The 21896-nt window shown below is 39.2% G+C and overlaps 1 protein-coding gene across 3 annotated transcripts in view; it reads right to left on the minus strand.

The window, feature by feature from the left end:
* The window catches only part of TMEM241 (transmembrane protein 241), a 54899-nt gene that overhangs the window by 17338 nt on the left and 15665 nt on the right, over positions 1 to 21896 (minus strand). For 2 of the 3 annotated variants that reach the window (XM_041477662.1, XM_041477661.1), the window contains exons 7-13: positions 21289 to 21340; positions 20503 to 20551; positions 18463 to 18508; positions 17462 to 17497; positions 11266 to 11300; positions 9979 to 10048; positions 7236 to 7329 (exon numbers count right to left, since the gene is read on the minus strand). In XM_041477662.1, the coding sequence (XP_041333596.1) occupies positions 7236 to 7329; positions 9979 to 10048; positions 11266 to 11300; positions 17462 to 17497; positions 18463 to 18508; positions 20503 to 20551; positions 21289 to 21340 (382 nt within the window). Of the gene's footprint in view, positions 1 to 7235; positions 7330 to 8879; positions 8917 to 9978; positions 10049 to 11265; positions 11301 to 17461; positions 17498 to 18462; positions 18509 to 20502; positions 20552 to 21288; positions 21341 to 21896 lie in introns of all 3 variants that reach the window. The other variant, XR_005955984.1, reaches the window with a different exon arrangement.

The following is a 21896-nucleotide window of genomic DNA, read 5'->3' on the forward strand; positions in this document are numbered from 1 at the left end:
TTTTGGAAGCCCAGCCTTAGCTAACTTTGGAGCTTTCTACATTAGTATGTTACAGAGTGCACAGTGCTCCCATGTAATTTTGGCATTTACATCAGTGCATTAGCAACGGAAATGACTTCCAAAACAGTTCTCATTCTTTTGATTTCTCTTTGTGACAATAATGATTCATCTCCCAGCCTCAGCTCTCCATATGCTAGTAACTCCAGGAGACTAAATAAAAACCTGGGACAGTAGCAATCTCTTATGCAGAGGAACAAATAAACCTACATTCTCTGCAATTCAAAATTCTGTTAGATTTAAAAAAATTTCCTTTTGAACTGTTGTTTTGTACTGTCAGTCATATAGAGATGGTTTGTCAAGGCTAGGAATGAAAAAGTATCTTCCAAAGACATACTCTAAGCTCACGGTTCTGCCTTTAGCCTTACATTAAAGAACATGCCAGTACCAAACATACACTTCAAATGGATATCATAACAGATAAAAGGAAACAAATTATTTCAGAGCATCTCTTAGGGCTTGAAGTTAATGTCTGCTGAGACTAGATTTATTATATTAAGCACAGCTGAAAAATTATTCTGTGATACCATCCCCAAGTCACAACACATAACTTTGTGTGACCATGTCACGCCCAAAAAGCAGTGTAGCTGGCTTTTTCAGTGGATACACAATTGCAGCCATTTATATCACCCTCACAATATTAAAATTTTCCATTACCTGGCAATTCAAAATCTCCAACAACAAGTCTCAGCTGTTCTTACAAGGCAGCTTCCTTAAATTGCAACAGTGCCCCAGGGAGCCTGTGTCACTTAGCTTAGTGGCCATGCAGCACACAATGAAGTTGTTATGGAGACTGACGTCTCCCCAGCAATTATATGGTGTAATTAGTGTTGGCTGCTACAACGTAACTATGAAGCTGTCTCCATGGAAACTACCCTAAAACCGGTGTTTTTAAGGTTTCAGCAACTAGTCTTTTTTACAGACCCTTACAATGCAGTGAAGTTCACACTGATTGCCTTCTCTGCTTGAAGCTGAGAAACATGTTTTCTTTTCCAAGGTATTTGCATAGTCCTCATGGTGACTCACATGAATCAACTATATGTAGCAAGAATAAATGTACATATTTCATACAGTGAGGACCAATCAGAAAGCAATAAAGATTTTTACTGTTTCTAACTGTCTTTATCCATGTATGTGTGCACATCCACATGCATGACAGTGCACAAGGTGTGTAGATGGAACAAGTTCAGTTCTATTTTTTATGAGCCTCTTCTTGGAATCCTTGAAAACTTCAGTGTCACAGAACCTTCCTCTCTCAGATTAGAGATGCAGTTCTAACCACACTGTTGCCACAAAGAGCTCCTACCAGTAGGGTCCAGATGGGTCTAGGACACAATTCTCCCTCTCTCATAGGATTTTGTCTTGTAGCTGCACAGTTTTCCCAGGTTGGGTGAGCAGAGATCTTGAGACAGTCTTGCAAAGTGCAGGATCTTTGCTGCAAACTCACTGTGTTTATGGAACTTCAACGGGAGTTTATGACATTTTTGCCTAAAGCTTTACAATGTCCAAGCCAAGAAAGAAATGGGATTTTCAGCCAAGAATCTCACTGTCATTTTTTCCTGAGCCAGCAGCATGCAAAGAAGACACTACTTCAGTCTACAATATAACCAAGTAGTGCCAGAAAACCAAATACATTCTTGTTCTAGTTATGATATTCATATAAAATTTTTAAACAGGTTTTTAAGTTCCAGAATCCTGTTCCATTAAGGCAGAGAAGAACAAGGGAGAGACATTTACTTCGGAAGGTACCCATGGCAGGACTCTTTTATAAATTTCCTGCAAGTAAATAGCCCCCAGCAGAATATTTTCGAGCACTTGCATGCTAAGCAGCAGTGAGAAAGGAATTAAGAAGTATACAAATTGAGGCAAATGTTGTGGCAGAGGCTTTAAGATTGCAACAATGTGGAAAAGCATGAATTCATTTTATTTCTCTTGGTTGGTTTGCCCCTAGAATTACAGCAGATAAATTCTCATGTGAAATGCTATGCGTGAAGAGAGGTGCAGTGAGCATAACAAGGCTAGGAGCCCCAGAAGGCCTGCAGTTGTGGCTTGCCATTTTATGAGAAGCAGAAAAAGAGAATTTCTGCTTTAATAAAAACATCAGTAGTTTCCCAACCATTAAGATGGATGTCATCAATTATTTTTGCACTGACATGAAGAAGGATCTAGTTTATCCATTCTCTTCAAGACACCACGGGGAGCAAAGAAGCAAAAACACAGACACAAAATACGAAATCCAAGAATACAGGAGTCATTCTGAATAGCAGGAGGGATTCTGAACAGCCATTATATATTTGGGAGGAAAACTAAACCTGCTGGGGTATAAGTAGAGTTGGTACACAGAACCCACAGATAAGAGATGCTTTCAGACACTCCTGCAAAGCTGCTTTTGCAATGTCTGGCAGCCAGCATTAAACACAGGATGACCTGGGGCATACACATCTAAAGTTAACAAACAAGGAACCAAAGCAGCTGTCAGAGGATGCTTTTATGTACTAGGGAGCCTCCAACACTGCTCAGATAAATTATAGATTACATAATAGTGCCTGGGATGTTTATATAGAAAATAGTCGCATACTCCTGATCCGATTATTCTATATTTCCTTCCAACCCATGCATAGGAAAATCAGTAAATCTCAATGCAACTTAATTTCAGTTATTGAATTTCCTTTCTTCAGGTGAGGGAGGAAGAAAAAGAGAATTCAAAATCCATTGACCTTCCCATTTGTTCTTCCTGTTTATAACAAGCTGCTTCAATAGGTTCTTACTGGAAACAAGCTGAATTCCCTACTACAATTTTTTTAGGATAACACTAAACATGATATGGGAATACAAATACTTGGGAATACAAATTCACAAGTAACCAGGATCTTGCTGAATTTTTCCATTCTATTAATGATTTAAATTATTTCTGCTGCTTAACTTTTAGAGACCCTAACAGGCTTCATCACCAGATATAGACTGGCAACCTTAATCAAAACAAACTCACTTACAGCACTGTTAGAGCTCATTAGCATTCTCACCAGATGCTTCTGTCTGTATATATGAGCATCTCCAGTTTTTTCTTTCCAGTATATGACCCAGGATACTAGCACAGCTTTCAAATTAAAAGAAATCTCAGTACAGCTTCAGATCCTTGCTCTTCTGGGGATTAAATCTGTGCAAGGCTATGACAAAGCATTTCCTGTTTCTTGGACTTCTTAAAAACTTTTTTTTTTATACAGATCACTTCACTGATTTTTTTGCATTTCTCAGGAATTTATACAGATATGACTAACACATGCACTATTTGTTTTCACAGAAAAAGTGCAGAGAGCATTTGTCACTATAATTATCACACAGGACTTTATACACAGATGAAATCTGTGCTTCATCTGTCTCTGTGCAAAGCAATGACCTAACATGAGAGCTGTCAGAAATCATTACAGGAAAGAATTTAAAAACCTCATGCATTGATTAAGTTGCCACAGCCAAAGTAAAGATCATAACATCAAGTTACAACCCAGCTCCAGTTTTTAAGTGAATGAAAAATTAGAGGGCAGGGAGGCCAAATATGTGGGCTTCACAAAGAATGTGTCCTTGGATGTGCAAAGCAGAGCCGATCAGATCTCATGGTTAATTTATTGGAAATGAAGCTGTGACAACAATCTCAGCCCCAGCTCATCAGTCACATAGGTACAAAGCATCCAAATGGAAAACAGATTTTCCAATTCCCTGCACCTCCCTAGAGGCCTGTGCTGCTGTCTGAGGACTACAGCAGTCTCCTTTCTTGGCTCATTTGCAAGATAAACATATTCTGGCCTCAAACGCTGCTCCTTTCCAACTGCTGGTGAAAACTCCAGTCAGTCTGAGAGATTAGGAGGATGATCTAGAGCACTACTCAATCCAAGAAAAATGCTCGTGTGGGAACACAAAGCTGTTGTTGTGACCAGAGGTGGTTTTTTTTTTGGTTTTTTTTCCCCACTGGATCCCATTCTGCAAGTCCAGATACAAATACTTTCTACCTTTATTCTTTATCCACATTAACTTCCTTCCTTTTCTGTTTATTTTTTAAGGGAGCCATACACTTAGACTTAAACAGATTTTTACAGTGCTAGTTAAATGCTGCTTTTCTGCACTTACAATGATTTAAGATGTGACTGACACAGCCCTCATACCTGGGCAATGCTGAGCTGGACCAGTACACAGTTTTACCATTTCCAAACACCTGCAGGAAGTAGTATTAACGATCAGACAGATGGAACTCAAATCTTAACTACACAGTACATAAATTTATAGTTCCTTGTAGATACAAGGTTCCTTGGGAGAGTTTTTTGGGAGCCAGTAGATCAGCCCCTACCCTTAAGGCAAGCTCCAGTTCAGGTCTTGCTTTCTGCCTGTCTGTGTCTGTCTCTACTTTGATTTCTGTTCTAAAACAGATGTATGGTGCTTCCAAACTTTTCAAGCATTCACTGACTTTTAACCCTAAATCAGCTTCATTTCAGCAGTTGGAGCAGCAGCTCCTCCATGCTCCTCATGCATCCTTAGATGGGTATGGTAGAACCCCAAAATAAGTCACATAGCAAGCTTTAAAACACTAGCGGAAGACTTAGGGACACTACTAGTGTTGATAAAATTATTAGTGCTACAGATAGATCTCATGTATTCATTATTATTGCCCTCTTCAAACTCAAGATAAGACATATAATTTGAGCACTGGGTTAGAAGCTGCAACAGAAAAAAGACTAATTGCTCTGTTACAAAAACCTTCCAAGCAAGAAAATTAAACAATGTACATTTAAAACATGCACTTTAAAGGCTAAAGAACAGATTAAATTCTTCCAGTGACACAGGGACAAGCTTTTAGTTGGCATGAAGGCACATAATTTCATTGGCAACAGTGGCTAAAACAAACTTCATATCACTTATGTCTAGAGATGGCCAAACCCCCACAAATCTAGAAACCTTTGAACTCTGGGAAAACTTTGATCCAATACAGACTTTATGGCTCTCATCCACTTCATCTGGGATGGACCCAAATGTGCTTAAAATATATTTCACAACACATTTTTGCTTGCATTTTTTTCCAGTAGGTCATAAATACCACATGTAAAACCATTTACCCTCATTCACAGCACCTACTAGCAGAGCCAGCTATTCCAATCTCCAACCCAGAATGTTAAACAAAAAAAAAAAAACAAGACTCAAGAGCAAGTTTTAGATCAGTTGACTTTGCTACCAAGCAGTAAGAAGAAAGCTGAGGTACTAAAATCTGCACACTCACAATGTTTGGAAGAAATTTAAACTAGTGAGAAACACTGTGTGACTTGTACATTGGGGAAGAGCTTACAAAGCACAAACCAAGTAATATCACTCCACTCTTGTTATCCCCACAAAAAACAGACTCATTTGACTACAGTTTCTAAAGAAGCATATTATGAATCTAGGGTTTGGGGTGGGGAGGGGGTGATAATGTAACTGCTTCATTCACTGTAGTAGGAAAGGTGAGATCACAAACCACATCAGAAGGTTGTGGTTTTCAGATGACCTAGATGAAAGTGACGAAACTAAGTAAAATCTAAGCAGGGAAAAGGAGTCTGACAAGCTCTTTTGACTGCATTCGCCATCAATCATTTTAAAACTGAGTTGTTAATAGCTTAAATCAAGTACAGCCAGACCCCAGATCACAGGATAATTCCACAAGGAATGGACCTCAGGAGGTCAGACTGGGTTGCTTAGGGCTTTATCCAGTTGGGTCTCGTAAACCTTCAAAGTTGGAAACAGCACAGCCTTCCTGGGCAGCCTCTGCCCTTGCCTGACTTGTCTTTGGGGTGAAAAATTTTTCCTTGTACCTAATCTGAACCTCTCTGTTTATTTTACAGAGAGGATATCTGGATCTGTCTTCTGGATGATTTCTCCATAGCTACTGGGTGGCTGCTGTTTCTTATGTGCTCCCAAAGATGTCCCTCTTCCAGGCTGAACAAGCCTGATTCAGCAGCCACTCCCCAAAATACCAATGATCCAGTCCCCTGACTTTCCCAGCAACCCTCTGCCAAACTCATTCCAGTTTATCAATATCTTCCCTGTACTGAGGTGCCTGAAACAAGGCTCTCTATTTCAGATGTTGACTAACAAGTGCTGAGGAGAAGGTCATGATCACTTCCACAAATTTGCTGTCTATCCTATTATAAGTACAGCCCAGGATACTCAGGGTTTTTTTAGCTGCCAGGGCACACTGCTGCATCATGTCCTACTTGCTGTCTACCAAAATCCCTGGTCCTTTTCCACAGAGTTGCTTCCCAACTAGGCAGTCTTCAGGCTCTATTATTGCCACCGACTCTTCCTTCCCATATGCAAGGCTTCACATCTGCCCTTGATGAATATTTTAGGATTTCTGTTGGCCCATTCCTCCAGCCTATCCAGATCCCTCTGAAAGGCAATCCTATCCTCCAGTATTATTGACAGGTCCTCCTAATTTGGTGTCCCTTGGAAATGTGAGTGCACATTCTTGCTTCTCATTCTTCAATAAAGATATTAAATTGTAAAGGACCCAGGACAGATCCCTGTGCCATTCCACTTGTCACAAGACTCCAGTTAGACTAGGAATTGTTAACCTCTACCTTCTGAACATGATTCTCCAACCATATTTTTACCCATCTAGTTATCTGCCCATCCAGACTGTAGTACTCTAATTTTTATATAATAATATTGTGGGACATACCATCAAAAGCCCTAGTAATGTCAAGGCAAATGGCATCCTCAGCTCTCTTCTGCAACAAAAACAGTGAGAGTTTTGGTATTGAACTTCAGGGAATTAGCTGTAACTGTTGGCTCAGGAAAGACACACTCAAACTCTGTGCAAAATGGCTGGTGCACACACTCATAGAAGACGTAGTCTTCAAAACACTTTGGAAAGTATAGGTTTGCATTTCCGGAATGCCACAGTCCAAATCCTTAGCTGCAATAATCATCCAAGTTCCATTAGGCTCAGTCTACACACAGTATTTCATCTCAGATAATGATCCTGGGATATTACACACCTGATATTTGTTGCCACAGCTCTACACGCAGGTTGCACAAACAGGACCAAGGAAGCATCGAGGTGGAATAGCAAGAGAAACTAGACAGATGCAGAAATTCCTCAGTTCTCCTGGGAGATGCACAGATCCACTGTGTTCCTGTGAGGGTCTTTCTCTTACCTTTGCAAGGAAACTCCAGGCTGCATATTGCCCCGAGGTTGTGCTGCTTTTTAGCTTCACTGTGTGCAACATCAGAAAGAATCCCAACAGTCCACTACAAAGGATGGAGAAAGCTTGTTAATAAAATCTCTTAACTTCAACTAAACAACCTCTTACAGACATCTTGGTTTTCCTAATGAAGAACTGCAGTGTCAGTCCCATTTGGAGAATGAAAGCTGGACAAGAAGCTTACATTATGTCCAGTACACCTAGTGTTTTGTTCAGTCAGTGACTAGAATCTGAATAAAGTAAGACTGACACTCTTATGGTTGGTGTCTAATGCACTTGCATAATCAGAAAAATAGATATCATTGAAAACATGAGGTGAAATATTAACTTCAGGCATTGAGATGGCTCTGAATAACAGCAATGCTAATTTCAGCAGGAGCCACACATATTTGGCAACTAACTAACTTCAACCTCCACAGAGCCTTGAACTGAAAAAATAACCACTGGAAAGTTTCTGCCTGAAGCTTTTAAGCTGTTTAAACTTCATGAAGCCAAAATTCCAATTAGGGAGTCAAATACATCTCTACTGTATAACAAATAGATGGCTCAGTAGTGCTGGGAATAGGATACTCCAAAGTTTTCTGCTGACAATTAAGAGAATTTTGATTCTCAAGTCTTACAGGACAGCAGTTCACAGCACTCCTGTAGCCAAGACTACCCTTAAGGAAATTTTGTTCCACATCTCCACAGACTTTATGGAGTTCATGAGGTTTGGCTCTGGATTTTGTTTCACTTGTGACATATGTACAACCCACTGACTGTGAACCAGTGGAACAGTGTAAGTAGGGAACAGAAAATAACTAAAAAATATGCAAGGCACAAATTACTGTGAGACATAAGAGATGACAAAGTGCTGTGGGAAGCTGCATGGGAAAGGATCAACACAGGCAGACAGGTGGTGAAGCAAAAAGTGCCTTGGAATTCACAGAGGGTATGATGTTCTGGATAGAGGTGCCACGCAGTTGGTCCCCTCTCTACAGCAGCAGGAAAGGTGGAAAATGGTGGCTCCTCAGGTCAGAAGTTCTGTGCTGGGCTCCAGTATACCATCTGTTCCCTGTACAACACATGTGGCCAAGTTCCAGCTCAGCTGCATGTCCATACAGGCACCAAAGAGCAGGTTAAGATAACTTCCCAGGAGTAGAAGGCATTGGGAATTTTTGCATTGAGCCATAATACAAAATCCTTTGGGATGTGTGTAAAGTCTGAAGTCAAGGGAGCAGATGCTGCTTTGATGACAAAAGATAGGCCTAAACTCAGCAACTTGTTGCAGGGGATGGAGTGCTGAGCAGTAGAGCATTCCACTCTGAGAAATGAATGAGTTCAATGAACCAACATTGCCCATAATTTTAAGAGTCCAGTAGCTTATTTCAGATCTTCTGCCCTGCTGTGATGGGCTTTCAGTCACGAAGATTTGAAGATATTTAGTACAACTCAAGAGATAAAAAAAGTGAAACAGCAAATTATAATACCTAAAATATTGATGCCACAATTAACAGCAATTTATTTTATTAAATAAATTGAGCACTTTCCACCTTACTGCTGATGCTTCAGATACTTTTCAGAGTCAGTAGATTTAGCTGCATGAATTGCCCTTACCTTACATTGCATAGGTTTTCCTCCAAATCCCACATATCTACAAAGACACTCAATTATAAAATGTAGGAGAGCAACTGAGATGGTTTTTTCTCCATCTAACCATTCCTTTCCCCTTCCTTTGGTGTACAGTGCTATCTACTACACATGTGCTGAAGGTGGGCCAATGGAAACAGAAGTGGGAAGCTGCCACAGAGGTAAATGCAGTGAATGAGAATAATATCTGGGCTAGACTGATGTCCATTAGAGCCTGCAGTTAGACCTCACATTCGAGAAATATAGATTTCACCTACCTACAGAATACCTAATTGTGAGTTACTTGTACTGTGCATAGACCACACTTGGAATAACATAACAAAAACCTATGTATGTTGGAAATTATTTAACAATCATTCTCAATATACCCTTTCAACAGAAATTCCAAAGTCAGAAAATGCCTTTCAAGAAATATTTTTGCCATTAGTTAGCATGAAAATATCTTTTTCCCCCTCTTAAAAAAATAATTTGGTAAAAGACTGAGGGGGAAAGACAGGAATCTTTTAAAAATTAAGATCTATGGGAAACATATTTATGTTGTCCTGGGAGAATTATGCCAATATACAGTGAACTTTTGCTACTGAAAATAATTAAACGCTTGTTAAACCTTTTCCTTTTTACCCAAACCAGCATTCTGCCAAATCACAAGATGTACAGGCAAATAAATCCATGTACATCCATATACTGCTGAAGACTAATACTTAGTAATTGCTGCAAACAGCAAGTTTGGGTTAATCTGACTTCAGAAGCATTTGAGAGATGCTATGTATCAAAGCTTTGCTACATTGGGTAAACAATATTTTACTGGCGACTGCGAACTCCCCCAATCAGAATGCACTCACTCAAGGAAACACATACTTTCAGCACATTTGAGTCTCAGGCCATCAAATGCATATCCACAGACATGCAAAGATTTGTTCTTTGCAATTCTACTGGCTTACGGCAGCAGAAACTAGTATAAGCAAGGATTTACATGCTACAAAGTTTTTAACTGAGAGTACAGGCTGGAAGTCAATTAAACCTCTTATTTTGAAAACATTTACATGACCTGTTATAGAGAGGTTACCTGGCACAGCAGCTGCTATGAAACCTGTAGAAGTACAGGAATGGAAAATCCAAGGCACTGAAGAGATCACCTGAGGGACAAAGCAATACACTCAGTAGGTGGGAAAAAAATTACCCACTGTTACAAGCAATGCAACAGCAATTACATGAACATTACTAGTTTAACATTCCTTTGAGTCTTTACAGCTGGCTGACTTTTCATTTATGATGCTTTCCACATTTCTGGCTTGTTTAATGATTTCTCTCTGACCTTGCTTCTAGCCAGTTCTTGCCTTTGGTTGAAAAAGGGGAAAGGGATACCTAAGAGTATTTATTCTTTTCCAGTGTTCAGAAGGTCCTGTTGCCAGTGGACAGACATGTATCATATCCACTTCTTTTATAACGCAGCATGTGATAGCTCCTACTGAAACAACAGGAAACACAGACATATGGCAGCTGCTTCCCCCTCTGGCATTTGAACTCCGTGACACAGAGCATGTTGAGAGGTTTAAAGAGTTCTCCTAGGTCTAAGTAGAGCTCTTGAGTACTTGCATTTCCAGGAACCCAGGCTTGGGTGCTCTTGGTGGCAATTCCAGGAGTTCTTTGGCCTTCAGGCTCTACAGATTTGCATGAAGTTCCATCTTTCACTTTTTTAAATGCAGGACTGTTTCACTTAACATGTATGTCTATCCTGGGGGGGTTTCCTGTATACACAATCTGCACCACCAGGAAAAAGGGAAAATTTATGTTTCTTTAAATGCTTCCTTCTTCGTTTTTCTGGCTGAACAAATGTAAGCAACAGATGATCACCTTTACCCTCTTAATTATGAACACACTAGAATATTAGCCACCATAAAATTTCTCCATTTTTACCACCTGATACACTGCTACTTCAAATCCTGCTATGGGCCCAAGCAATGGGATCCGTGTTATGAAAGAAACAAAACAAAAACTCTGCATAGCACTGGGGACAATGCAGAGAAGGAAACTCAGTCCTACATGAACTGCTGGGACACTGCTCTGAAGAGGACATGTTGGCTTAGGGAATTCTTTTTCTTTACCATGCACCACCCCAAAAACTGTTCTTTGTTGTCAGTCCCATACTGCTTGTTTGCAAAGGATAGCTAAGAATGGTATTGGGAAATATCATGCAACTTACATCAAGTTATATACCCTTCTGTCCTCTTCCTACATGATAACATATTATTGGTCATATTCAGGGCTAAAATTCTAAGGGTTCCCTTAAAACATGCACAGAAAGCAAAAGCAACATGGAAACCTAAGAAAGGAAGAATTCAGTTCACTTTACCTGCTGGATGGGATGCAGAGGCCAACAGCACTACACTAAAAAAATAAAAAATTAATTGGATACTACAGAATTTATGACATGGGCTGAAGACTATAAATTGACAGTTTTGTGTTTGTTTTTCATGGTGAAACTTATTCCAGTTAAGTAGAATAACTGAGACACAAATAGTAATTAAAAGAAAACACAAGCTGATTGGAAAGAAATGTCTAGGGTCACCTAATAAAATTTCTGACCTGAAGCATGACTATCACAAATATTTGATGATGCCCTCTGGTTCTGTCTTAAAAAGGCATGTCTCAAAAACCTACCAGCAGAGAGATTCCACACCTCTCTAGGTAACTTTCCCAGGGCCACTCTACCCTTCCAGCAAAGTTTTTCCTGCTGTCCCATTTTTAAACCACCAAAGTTGCAATGTATGGTTGTTGCTCCGTATTATGCTGAATATTGCATGTAGACAAGTTTAAAAACACATGAAAATAAAACCAAGTACCAGCCTGAATTATTCACACTTTCCAGATACAAGTGAACAAGAAAACCAGCTGTGACCACTTCTTTATCTGAAGTATTATCACTTGCGTTTTCTGGGGTCTTACAAAGGCCTCACTCTTTTGAATTTGCAGTATAGGTTGTACAGAGCCTTTTTTAGTGTTACTGATTCTTCTTGTAAATTTATCTCCTTTTTTTTCTTTGCACATTTTTCATTCCTTCTTAGAAATTGCTTTTAAGGTTAGAGGGCTACAAAAACATTCCAGGGTGCCATGAGATGGGATAAGCATGCACGTCTGTAGAGCTACAGCTTCTTCCAGTTACCCACAACATACATCCATGACAAACACTAAAGACAAGCGGGAGAAGAAGAAAATAGTATCTCAAGAGTTTGCTTCTTGGTAAGCAGCAAGCACTGCACTTACAGAGGTAAAAAGATCTTCATTAATGTTATGAATGCTCAAGCATACCAGGCCAACTCCCTTTTCCAGTGTTAACACAGCTACCATTTCCAAACCTGTTCACTCACAGCTGGCCCAGCTCTCTACATGATCAAGCTTCCATGCTTGGTGACCTGCCCTTGGCAAGCTTTGGTGGACCCCAGCATTAGTCACAAAATCACCTGCAGCAAAAGGAACTGCAAAGAGCATGGAAATCCCATGGCCAAGGAAGCGCTGGGAGGAAGCTTGTCACTGAAATCAGCTATAGAACACAATAGGCTGAAGGAGGAAAGGGTTTATGAGGGACAGACAGGCAGGTATATTAGGCTTCACGTTGTATAAGTCTTTGAAAGACATCAGATGGTATAGTGTGTTCCCATTCTCAATATTTATACATGTTTTTAAAAGATGTTATTGCCACAAAGGTATTAAACAAGGCAAAGCAGATCACTTACAGTAGGTAATTTGCCCTACCCCTCCTCCCCACACATAGATGCTCTCCCTGGAAAGGGATGCCAAGAGTAATTCACAATAAACAGGCCCAGTTCCTCTGTTTCCTGGTAAAGAGAGAAAAGGAAGCAAAGGTCTACTGCTTTTGACTGAATAACAGAGAAAATAGGAGACTGACAGGGAAAGTGAAACTGTATCAACAGTGATGAGAAGTAGGGCTAAGCCATGTTTCTCCACTTGTTTTTTTTATTATTACATTTAAAACAAAAACCCACTGAGACTGGGAAATAGTCAGAGAGAAATTTCCTTCTGCAACCAAGAGGAATTGATAACCCTAACAGACATCCAGGTTTTGGTCCAAACAAAACAAAACCTTAATTGTGAAGTGCAGGGCAGGTTAAGGCAAATGGATTAGATGGCATTACAGCTGCTCTGTAGCCCTGCTCTGAATGAAGCATCTGTAAAAAAGACATGATGATGCTGTAAAACCAGATTAGGGATTCAGAGGTTTCTAGCAGGACAGCCTGAATACGAGGCTGCAGCAAAAACAAATTCCATGTGCCAGATTTCTCTGCTCCTCTCTTTTTCCCCCTGTACTAAATACTGAGGGCTGGGTCACTCGTGGTTTCCTTTCTGGAAAAAAGAGATTTTGTCAGCAAGAAAAGCAATTTATGCCTGCAAAACTGCTCTCCCCTATTGCATAAAAGCTACTGCAGCATTTTTAATTCACAGAAGTGACAGATTAGCAGCTCTTCCAGAAGCCAGATGTAGTTTTGCTGCATAGAGTAGAGCCTTTACCTCATAACTTTGCTATTTATTCACCATTTGAAATTCTCCTGTATCTGTTTTCTCCTCACCAATGGCTGCCAGGCCATCTAGGCATGCCTTTGTGGACAAATTTCAGACAGAGACAGGTATTGGGATGCACTGAAACTTTCTTGCAGGTTCTTAACAAGAAGTAAAATATCTTTACTTGCCTCAGCATAGGAGAAAGCCCAAGAGAAGCTACAATCTGCTTCTAAGTCATTTATGTCTCCCTCAACATGCCAGGCAGGCATTACTACTCCTCCTCTCATGCTACCCCTCACCAGCTAAGGGGTAGAAATCTGGCTCCCCCTTTGATAAAAAGTGGGGGAACAGAAAGGAATAAAAGAAAATGTAAGATTACAAGGAAAAAAAAACCCCACTAGGAAGTAGAACACTAATGCAGAAGTCAGAGTACAGAGAAATACAATACTGCAGTTTAAAAAAGGGGGTGGGATCAAGAGGATTGGAGGATTAGAGGCAGGATCTTGGAAGTACATTGACCCTTTTCTCTTCTTCCCTGCCCCAGATGCTTAAACACAAGGGAGAGGGATGAATTGGATGGGGCTGGGCACTGAGAAGCAACATTACCCCTCCCTTCTCTGCATAGCACAGCTCTGCTTTCCCTCCTACACTTGTCCCTGGCCTGGCTCCCTTTTTAAAAGCCATTGAATAATCATGTTGGAAATGATGAAGTAAGAAGAATGCCAGACTTTTGACATCAGCAAATATTTCTTCAGATCTGTTTGATTCTGGAAAGTTCCCATTCATATACATTTACTTAGGGTGTTCTTTCCTTCCAAACTGTTCCAGATTTCAGAACAAGAAATAGTGCATGGTGTGTAAGGACAGCATATGTTTGGAGACTGCTCATTTCAGTTGCACTTCTGGAAGTATCCAACACAGCCTTCTCTTTTTTACTCTAACATATTGGTATATTCTAACATCCAGTAATTTGTGGCAGATCTTTTAATCTGCTTCATGCAGGCAGTCTCTACACTCAGTAGAGTACAACTGTGCTTTCATACTGAACTGAGAAATACTTTGAGTATCATAACATGAACATTTTGAACATAATGAACACTTTGAACATAATCCTATGTATTAAGAAAAATTTCTTCACTAAAAGGCTTTGGAATCAAGCATTGGAATAGGTTGCCCTGGGCAGTGCCTGAGTCACCATCCTTAGAGATATTTAAGAGACGAGGGGCTTAGGGACAAGGTTCAGTGGTGGGCTTGGTAGTGCTTGCTTAATGCACTCAATGACCTTAAGAGTCTTCTCTAACCTAAAAGACTGAATGATTCTAAACACTATCTGGCTGTGCCCACACAGCTACATGTCTGATCTAGGTTAGAAATAAGGAGCTTTAAACACCTGTTGATCATAGTTTTAGGAGGAAAAACTTGCACTGATACCACACTAGCAAGTTCCTTCATATATCATAGGATCACACAATCATGCTTGTAGGGACAAGACCTCCAGTACACACTAAACTGTCCTGTCCTGGAGGTGGAACTGTGATCCTGTCATGGCCAGAACAGTCCCTGAGAAGGTCTGAGAAGAGGAGGCAACATATGCTTTAACACCTGCTAAATCACAGAATTTACTGCTGGGCACCCTCTGACAGAGATAATCAGTAATTCTGACCCAGAGCTGCCTGTGAGGAGTTAGTGCACATTCAGAGAACATTCCTTTAGTCAATGATTACTTTAAAAGTAGTTTTGATTATTTTCTACAGAAATTAAGTTTGTGCAGTTAAGCTGGGTGTTCACAGCTCCAAATAGCTCTCAAACATGCTGAACAGCTTCATCCAGATTTGGGAAGTGTCAGTGGTCTCTGAGATAACTACATGTGCAGGGGTCTCACACAGGGACAAACCCTGCCTGTGCCTCCTGCAGCAGGATTCCAGCCCCATTAGACACTGGAAGAGACACATCATGGAGACTGCAGACCAGGAGAGCATTTCTGCCAAACTTTACACCCTTTCAAACATCATTAGCTATTTTGACAAAACAAAACTCTAAAAGAATTCAGATGTCACTTATTCCATTTTCCATGGTACTGCTTGTTTTCCCTAGGCAAGATGAGATCCAAATGCTGCAGATTGTGAATTTCTCCTACACACAGAAATGTATACCCATACAGACACATAGACATGTAGATACACACAGACCCAAACCAAGGAAATAAGAAACTCCCTTAAGCCACCTGTTTTCCAGCAAGTTGCTTTGCACCATCATCTACACTGACCTTTAAGCCTCTTCTTGGGGAAAAACTTTGGAAGCTTTGATAACAAATTTTTGCACTTAAACAGATGCTGAAAATAGCCATCTTCCAATTTGCATAAATCCATTGTTGGATTGTTTGTTAGTTTCTTTTCTGTAAAAACAACAGTTTTATATACATATACTGCTGCACCTCACAGTTCCTCAGTGAGAAGCTTCTCACTTTCAAAAGCTTCCAAATAAATTATCATACTTTTCATGTAATGTGGGACTCCTGCTCTCTGCTGGACACAAGTTCAAAGACTTCAAAGGGCCAAGATCATGAACTAACACAGAAACAGCCCAGCTCTGACTTTTCAATCAAAGATGAAAAATTAAGACCTTTGGCCAAAATCTGAATTTAAAGGTTCAGGCCTAGATGCAATTTTCAACTAAAATGAGAACTGAGAGACAGTCAGGCAGCTGCCAAACGAAAATAAATTGATTTTACTGCTTGGTTCATGATTTCCCTTCAATACAGAGAGGTAGCTATATCTCATTGCAGACTTCATAGATTATTTTTGCATGTGGCAGCATATTTGCAAATTCCAAGACTAATTCTTCCAAAATTTCAATAAACACACCTACCTTCTTTGTGTAAAATGGATTTGCTGTGCATTTTTAATAGATGTAAAACAACAACTGACTTAAACAAGAGCTTACTTCAAGCAAACTGATATCTAGATATTGCCCATTAATGGGACCCTGGTGAATCATAAAGGCAAAAGCAGAGGCCTGCATTACTTATTTACGGAAATAGGAGATTTGATTGAACTAAGACAGAAAGAGATACAGTGTTATCATATTGACTATGATCACAAGACAAATGGGAATTGAAGGAAAGCAACTGTCATGCATTGGTGTACTTTTATGAAGGATCTTTCATGTGGCCAGACAAGAGCATATATCCATCTAATCAAACAGACTGGGACAACTTCACTTTTGTTATGCTTATTCCCAACTTCTGCTCCCTCTTTCACTCTTTCTGACCACAGAAGGAATTTCCTTGAATTTATTATTCATACTTTGTGTTCCCAAATGACTTTAGGTAGAAGAGGCCAACATATATTAGATGTGATTTTGGATGGAAGAAAATTGAATCAAGTCTCTAGATGCCTTACTTGAAATAAAGCCTCACAAAAATCTAACAGAAGCCATGTACACTGAATGTCCTGGTTTGTGGCTCTTTGAAGAAAGGACTGGATTTAAAAAAGCAGGGGAATCTGGTCAGTGACTTAGACTCTTTCACTAGCTACAAAATAACAAGCCACTCTTCTATCTCCAAATCAGAAAAACAACTGAAAGTCAGAATTACTCAATCCCACTAATGGCACTCTGAACAATCAGTTACTGCTCATGTTCTTTGCACACAGTACTTTTGTAATCACTACCTCCTCTTCTGGCAATTTTGTACAAGTTTTATTTTCTGAAGTGGGGTATTGCCAGGGAGTTACTCTGTAAATATTATTTCTGGAAGTGATAGATCACTTGTGCACGTGGTGATTTAAAAATTCATAATTAACACCTCGTTACCTCCTCAGGTGTACATTGGCATGTCCATCTACAACTGGAGCCAAAAAAATTCAGCTGCTAAGCCGTTCAGCTTAGCACTGCTCTTTCAGTGAATGTCCTGCTAAATAAATGCATTGAAGTAGCGATAGCTATGAGTTTCTTCAACAAGCCAAGGTTGAAAATGAAAACATATACCACATAAAACCAGCCCTGGTGTATCAAAGACTTATTCATTTTACCTGAACACATAGTTGATGTACTGTTGGTCCAGATCACTGGTAGAGGAGGCAAAGAAAAAACAGTGGTATTTTTAGCAGTGCACTTCATTTGATCTAACAGATCAGTATATTAAGCAGTAATATACAGTAATGCTGTAATATTACATTATATTAATTTATATAATATATAGCAAGGTTAATATTAGGTAATACTAACATTATATATATTATAATTATATACATTATAAAGATACCATAGTAATAATTTTATCAACACAAATAAATTAATTATCAATTGACCAACATATTAATTTACACAGGATCCACACATTATTTCCGTTGTTACTGTCAGGAGGAGTTTCATTTAAAGTGAAGATAAAGTGAGACTGATTAAAATTTAGACCCTTTAACCAGAGATGGAAAATGGTTTTGAAATAAATAAGCTTATCCATGCATGTATATTATACATCATATGCAGTGCCAACATACCCATGTCTATCCATAAAGAAAACTGCAGATTACAGACTGTGAACATGCAGTGCCACCTGATTCCACAACTACTACTGTATGGTTGCAGTTCTAACATGCACATGGGATTAGTCCAAGGTTCCAAGGTGTTTAAGGTACTCAGCCGTTCCCATCCTGTGGTAAACCACCAGCTGCTGAACGCTTTTGAGACTGTGTCACAAAGGGAGATACTGACAGATCCAAACCATGTAGCTTTCCACATGAACACAGACTAATATTTACTCTTAACACCTGTGTCAGTAATTAGGGGTTCTTTTTCCAGGGCTGGTTGTCACCCTTGGATAATACACTGTTTAAAACTAATTCAGTGTTCCAGTTAGCAGTATAACTATCAATGACCACATGCTGTTGCTACCAACAATAAATAAGGCTCATCTTGCAAGAGAAGTCATTAATGATTAACCAGGAGTGGCCCAGCTCCTGCTGATCATGCACAGCTCCCTGTATCACAGTCATCTCTCTTTATAAAGAGAAAGAATAAGAAAACACATTACCTTAAAGATCCAGGTTTCCACAACTTGTGAAATACTTTGTAAGCCCCTGTAATTGAAATGACATGTGTAATTGCCACATCATGCGATCATTCTGACAAACAACAGCTTGTTTGGCTGTGCTACTGGCAGACGTGGAACCCCTCTGAATTACAATTTAGCAACACAGCACAAACGATTCCTAAACCATGAGTAAAATGAACCTATTGCTTCAAATTAATGGTTTTCAAAGTGTTATCAGCTCTGAGCACAGTCACGCTTCGTGTTTCTGCTAGCTCCTACTGAGGACATCTTCTAGCTCACAGCAACAACGAAGGAGAGGTTGTGTGTTTGTGCATGGTTTTATGTGTAAATACATACAGAGAAATGTCACAGAATGGGTTTTTAAGCCTACACAATTTTGGTGGTAAGTTCTATGATATATATGATCACCTACATAGAGCTGTTGAGTCTGAGCCATCTTTCCTGTTTAAAGTTCTCTCAGCTTTAGTGTCTCCAGGTTCTTTACATTCTTGACCCACCCATCTACCTCTACCATTTCTGTCCTGGGTAAAGATTTGAGCACTCATGGAAGAAGTGACAATGCTTCAGGCTCTGTTTTTTCAGATCCTTTCTTCCAGGCTTAGGGGTAATTTTTTTTATTCACAGAGAAAACTAGAATATGAAAAGTCAACCCAGTAGAAGACTATGAAATAGATCTTCTCAATCCTGCCTCCATTACACAAGCTGAAGGGTAGAACACACGTCCTTTCTTTGATTTACTACGCAGTACATTAGTTCATCTGTTCGCCCCCTCTCGTAGCACCTTCATTCCAGTTGATAGGAAATCTAATTACACAAATAACTCCCAATAGAGATATCAACAACTCTCAAAACCAAGAGAAATGGAAGGCAGCTATATTTTGAGCATAAACATTCTGTTGGCACTTCCTACACATTTCAAACACACAAATGAAGCATTCTGAAGACTCTCTAAGCAATTTTCCACCTCCATGACCAAGCATTCCTTTACAAATGAGACTCCTTGGCTTTGAGAAAGCAAGAACATCACTCATCACAGCAATAAAGTATTTGAAGTGGAAAATCTATAGCTTTTACTTTTATATAAATGAACAAATGTTTATCATATATTTCTCAAAAAACCCACCAAAATTATTTATTATTTGTATGTTTACACCATTTCAGATGGGGATCTCTAGACCTTCCTATACAGGAATACATATAAACATATTACCTCTGCCCTGAAAATTTTACAGTATGAATAGAAGAAATAAAGAAGGAATCATCCCTAATCTGCAGACAAGACTTAACATGAATGAGTCACTCACTCAGTATATAGGACAGATAAGAATCAAATACAAGTCCCTTATTATCCATCAAAATACTCAAAAAACCAAAAATCTCCTATTAAATACTACTGCTCTTGTTTTCTTCAGATTTTCTAGTCTGACTGTTGCTAGCTATTCAGAGAACAACAACGATTTATCCAAATCAACGTTTGGTCTGAAAAAAAAGACAAAAGAAAATCTGATAGGTTATGCAACTAATTGTTAATTTTTTTTTTTTTTTTAATGCATATGATTGCCTTAAAAAGTCCAGCATTTCAACATCCTTCCTCTGGGACCATAGTCTGTGATATTTTAGTATATTTTTGACAGTTTTTAAATAAAATTAAAAAACAAACAAGGGCAACAAAGCTCCAGGTACAAATTATTGCTTGGTTTTTTTCATGTTTCTTCTCCCCTCAGAAAGAAGTCTTTCTCAGTAGGCAACCATCAAAAAACAACCAGAAAAGGTTAGTGCTCATTAAAATTGTATGTACATTTTCTCATCCACTGTTAACAGACTGCAATATGCAGTGTGTTCTGTTCTTGTTTTCAACATAAAAGCTATAAAAAAATGCACTTTCTTATATTTACTGATCTCTATTCTTTTCAAGTGTTTCTTATATATAGAATCTCAAATATCAGTAACTTTATAATAAACTGGTTTCTCCAACACATTTACTCTTCCTAATTCTTTTTCTAGAAGAAAATTACTTACCAACACAGATCAAGTGAATTAGAGCCCATAAATATCCATTTGGATCAAACTGCAATAAAGAACATCTACATAAATAAAAGCACGAACATGTAAACATACATATTGCAATTTCCCTGCAGTTAACTTTGCAAGGCAAGTACAGCAAGTGGGAGCTGTGCTACAAAGAAAGGGAAGATGACTAAAGAAGATTAGGAAGACTGAAATTCTTCCTGTCACACTCAGAAACTTGGTATATGCCAATTATGCAGGTTCTCAGCTCGTATCAGCAAGGATAATTCTATTTCAGATGTGTACACCTATTTACAGACTCATCTGACTTCAGATATTAACTGAGGTATCTAAAGCAAGGAAGCAGCTTTCCTAAGTCTCCAAAAGAGAATCTCCAATGATTAGATCTTTCCTGAATGGAGAACTCTCTGGAGGCACCTCCTTTCCTTCTCAGGTAGCTACAGAAGGTGTGTACAGTGAATACAAAACTAATTCAGGAAATTCCTGAAAGCACACAAAACTAATTCAAACCTAAGTGATTTGTTGTAAGCACAATTAAGATGTAAAACTGTGGTTTCATCAGCCACCACCTTCACTGTATGTCCACACTGCTCAGAGGTTTTACCATGACGCAAACACAGTAAACCCAGCAAGATCACAACACAGCAACAGGAAACCTTTACAATTCCCTTGTAAGAATCCTAGTCTAGTTTACCAGTAAAAGCTGCATCCCTCATATGCTAACAGGATGTCAAGCATCAAGGCCTAGCTCAAGCTGCTTTACAAAGCAGATCTCACCTGTGTGTCACACAAAGGAAGGCACACTGCTGCTGCCAGGAGGAACAGCACACTGTGGAGAAGAGAAAGAAAAAAAAAGCAAGACCAAAGGCCTTTAACCTGGATTTCTACTCCCAGCAAAGCAGAGGCACTGCTTCTTTAACTGACACTTGTTTAATTTTCTTATTCCATGTTTAAAAAATAATTTCTGCCACCAGAATTTTTACATAATGCATTCTTCATATCTTGTGCACAGCAAAGTTTTATGGGAAGAGAAGAAGCACAAAACACCTCGGAAGTGATAAAAACAAGTTTTTTTGGTAGAGAATATTTTTTTTCACTAGCCATCTGGCTTCCCTAGGCTTTTTCAAAAAGCCAAAATCAGCCAATTTTTGGCTGAATGGCTACCAAAAAGTTCTTTCATTGGGACTAATTGCCTGTTACAGCAATTCCAGCAGATGTGACTCCATTACAAGTGACACTGTTACTCCAGAGCACAGAGCAAGGTGGAATTGACTGGTATATACTGGAAATGTCTTAAGGACAGCACAAGTCCTCTCCTAGTCCACCAAATTAAGCTAAATAAATTCTTAATCTGTGGCTGAGTCAGTATTTCTTTAAGCTACAGG

The sequence above is a fragment of the Pyrgilauda ruficollis genome, unplaced genomic scaffold (genome assembly GCF_017590135.1).
Source record: "Pyrgilauda ruficollis isolate IOZ18807 unplaced genomic scaffold, ASM1759013v1 scaffold41, whole genome shotgun sequence".
In the NCBI taxonomy this organism is placed as follows: Eukaryota; Metazoa; Chordata; class Aves; order Passeriformes; family Passeridae; genus Pyrgilauda; species Pyrgilauda ruficollis.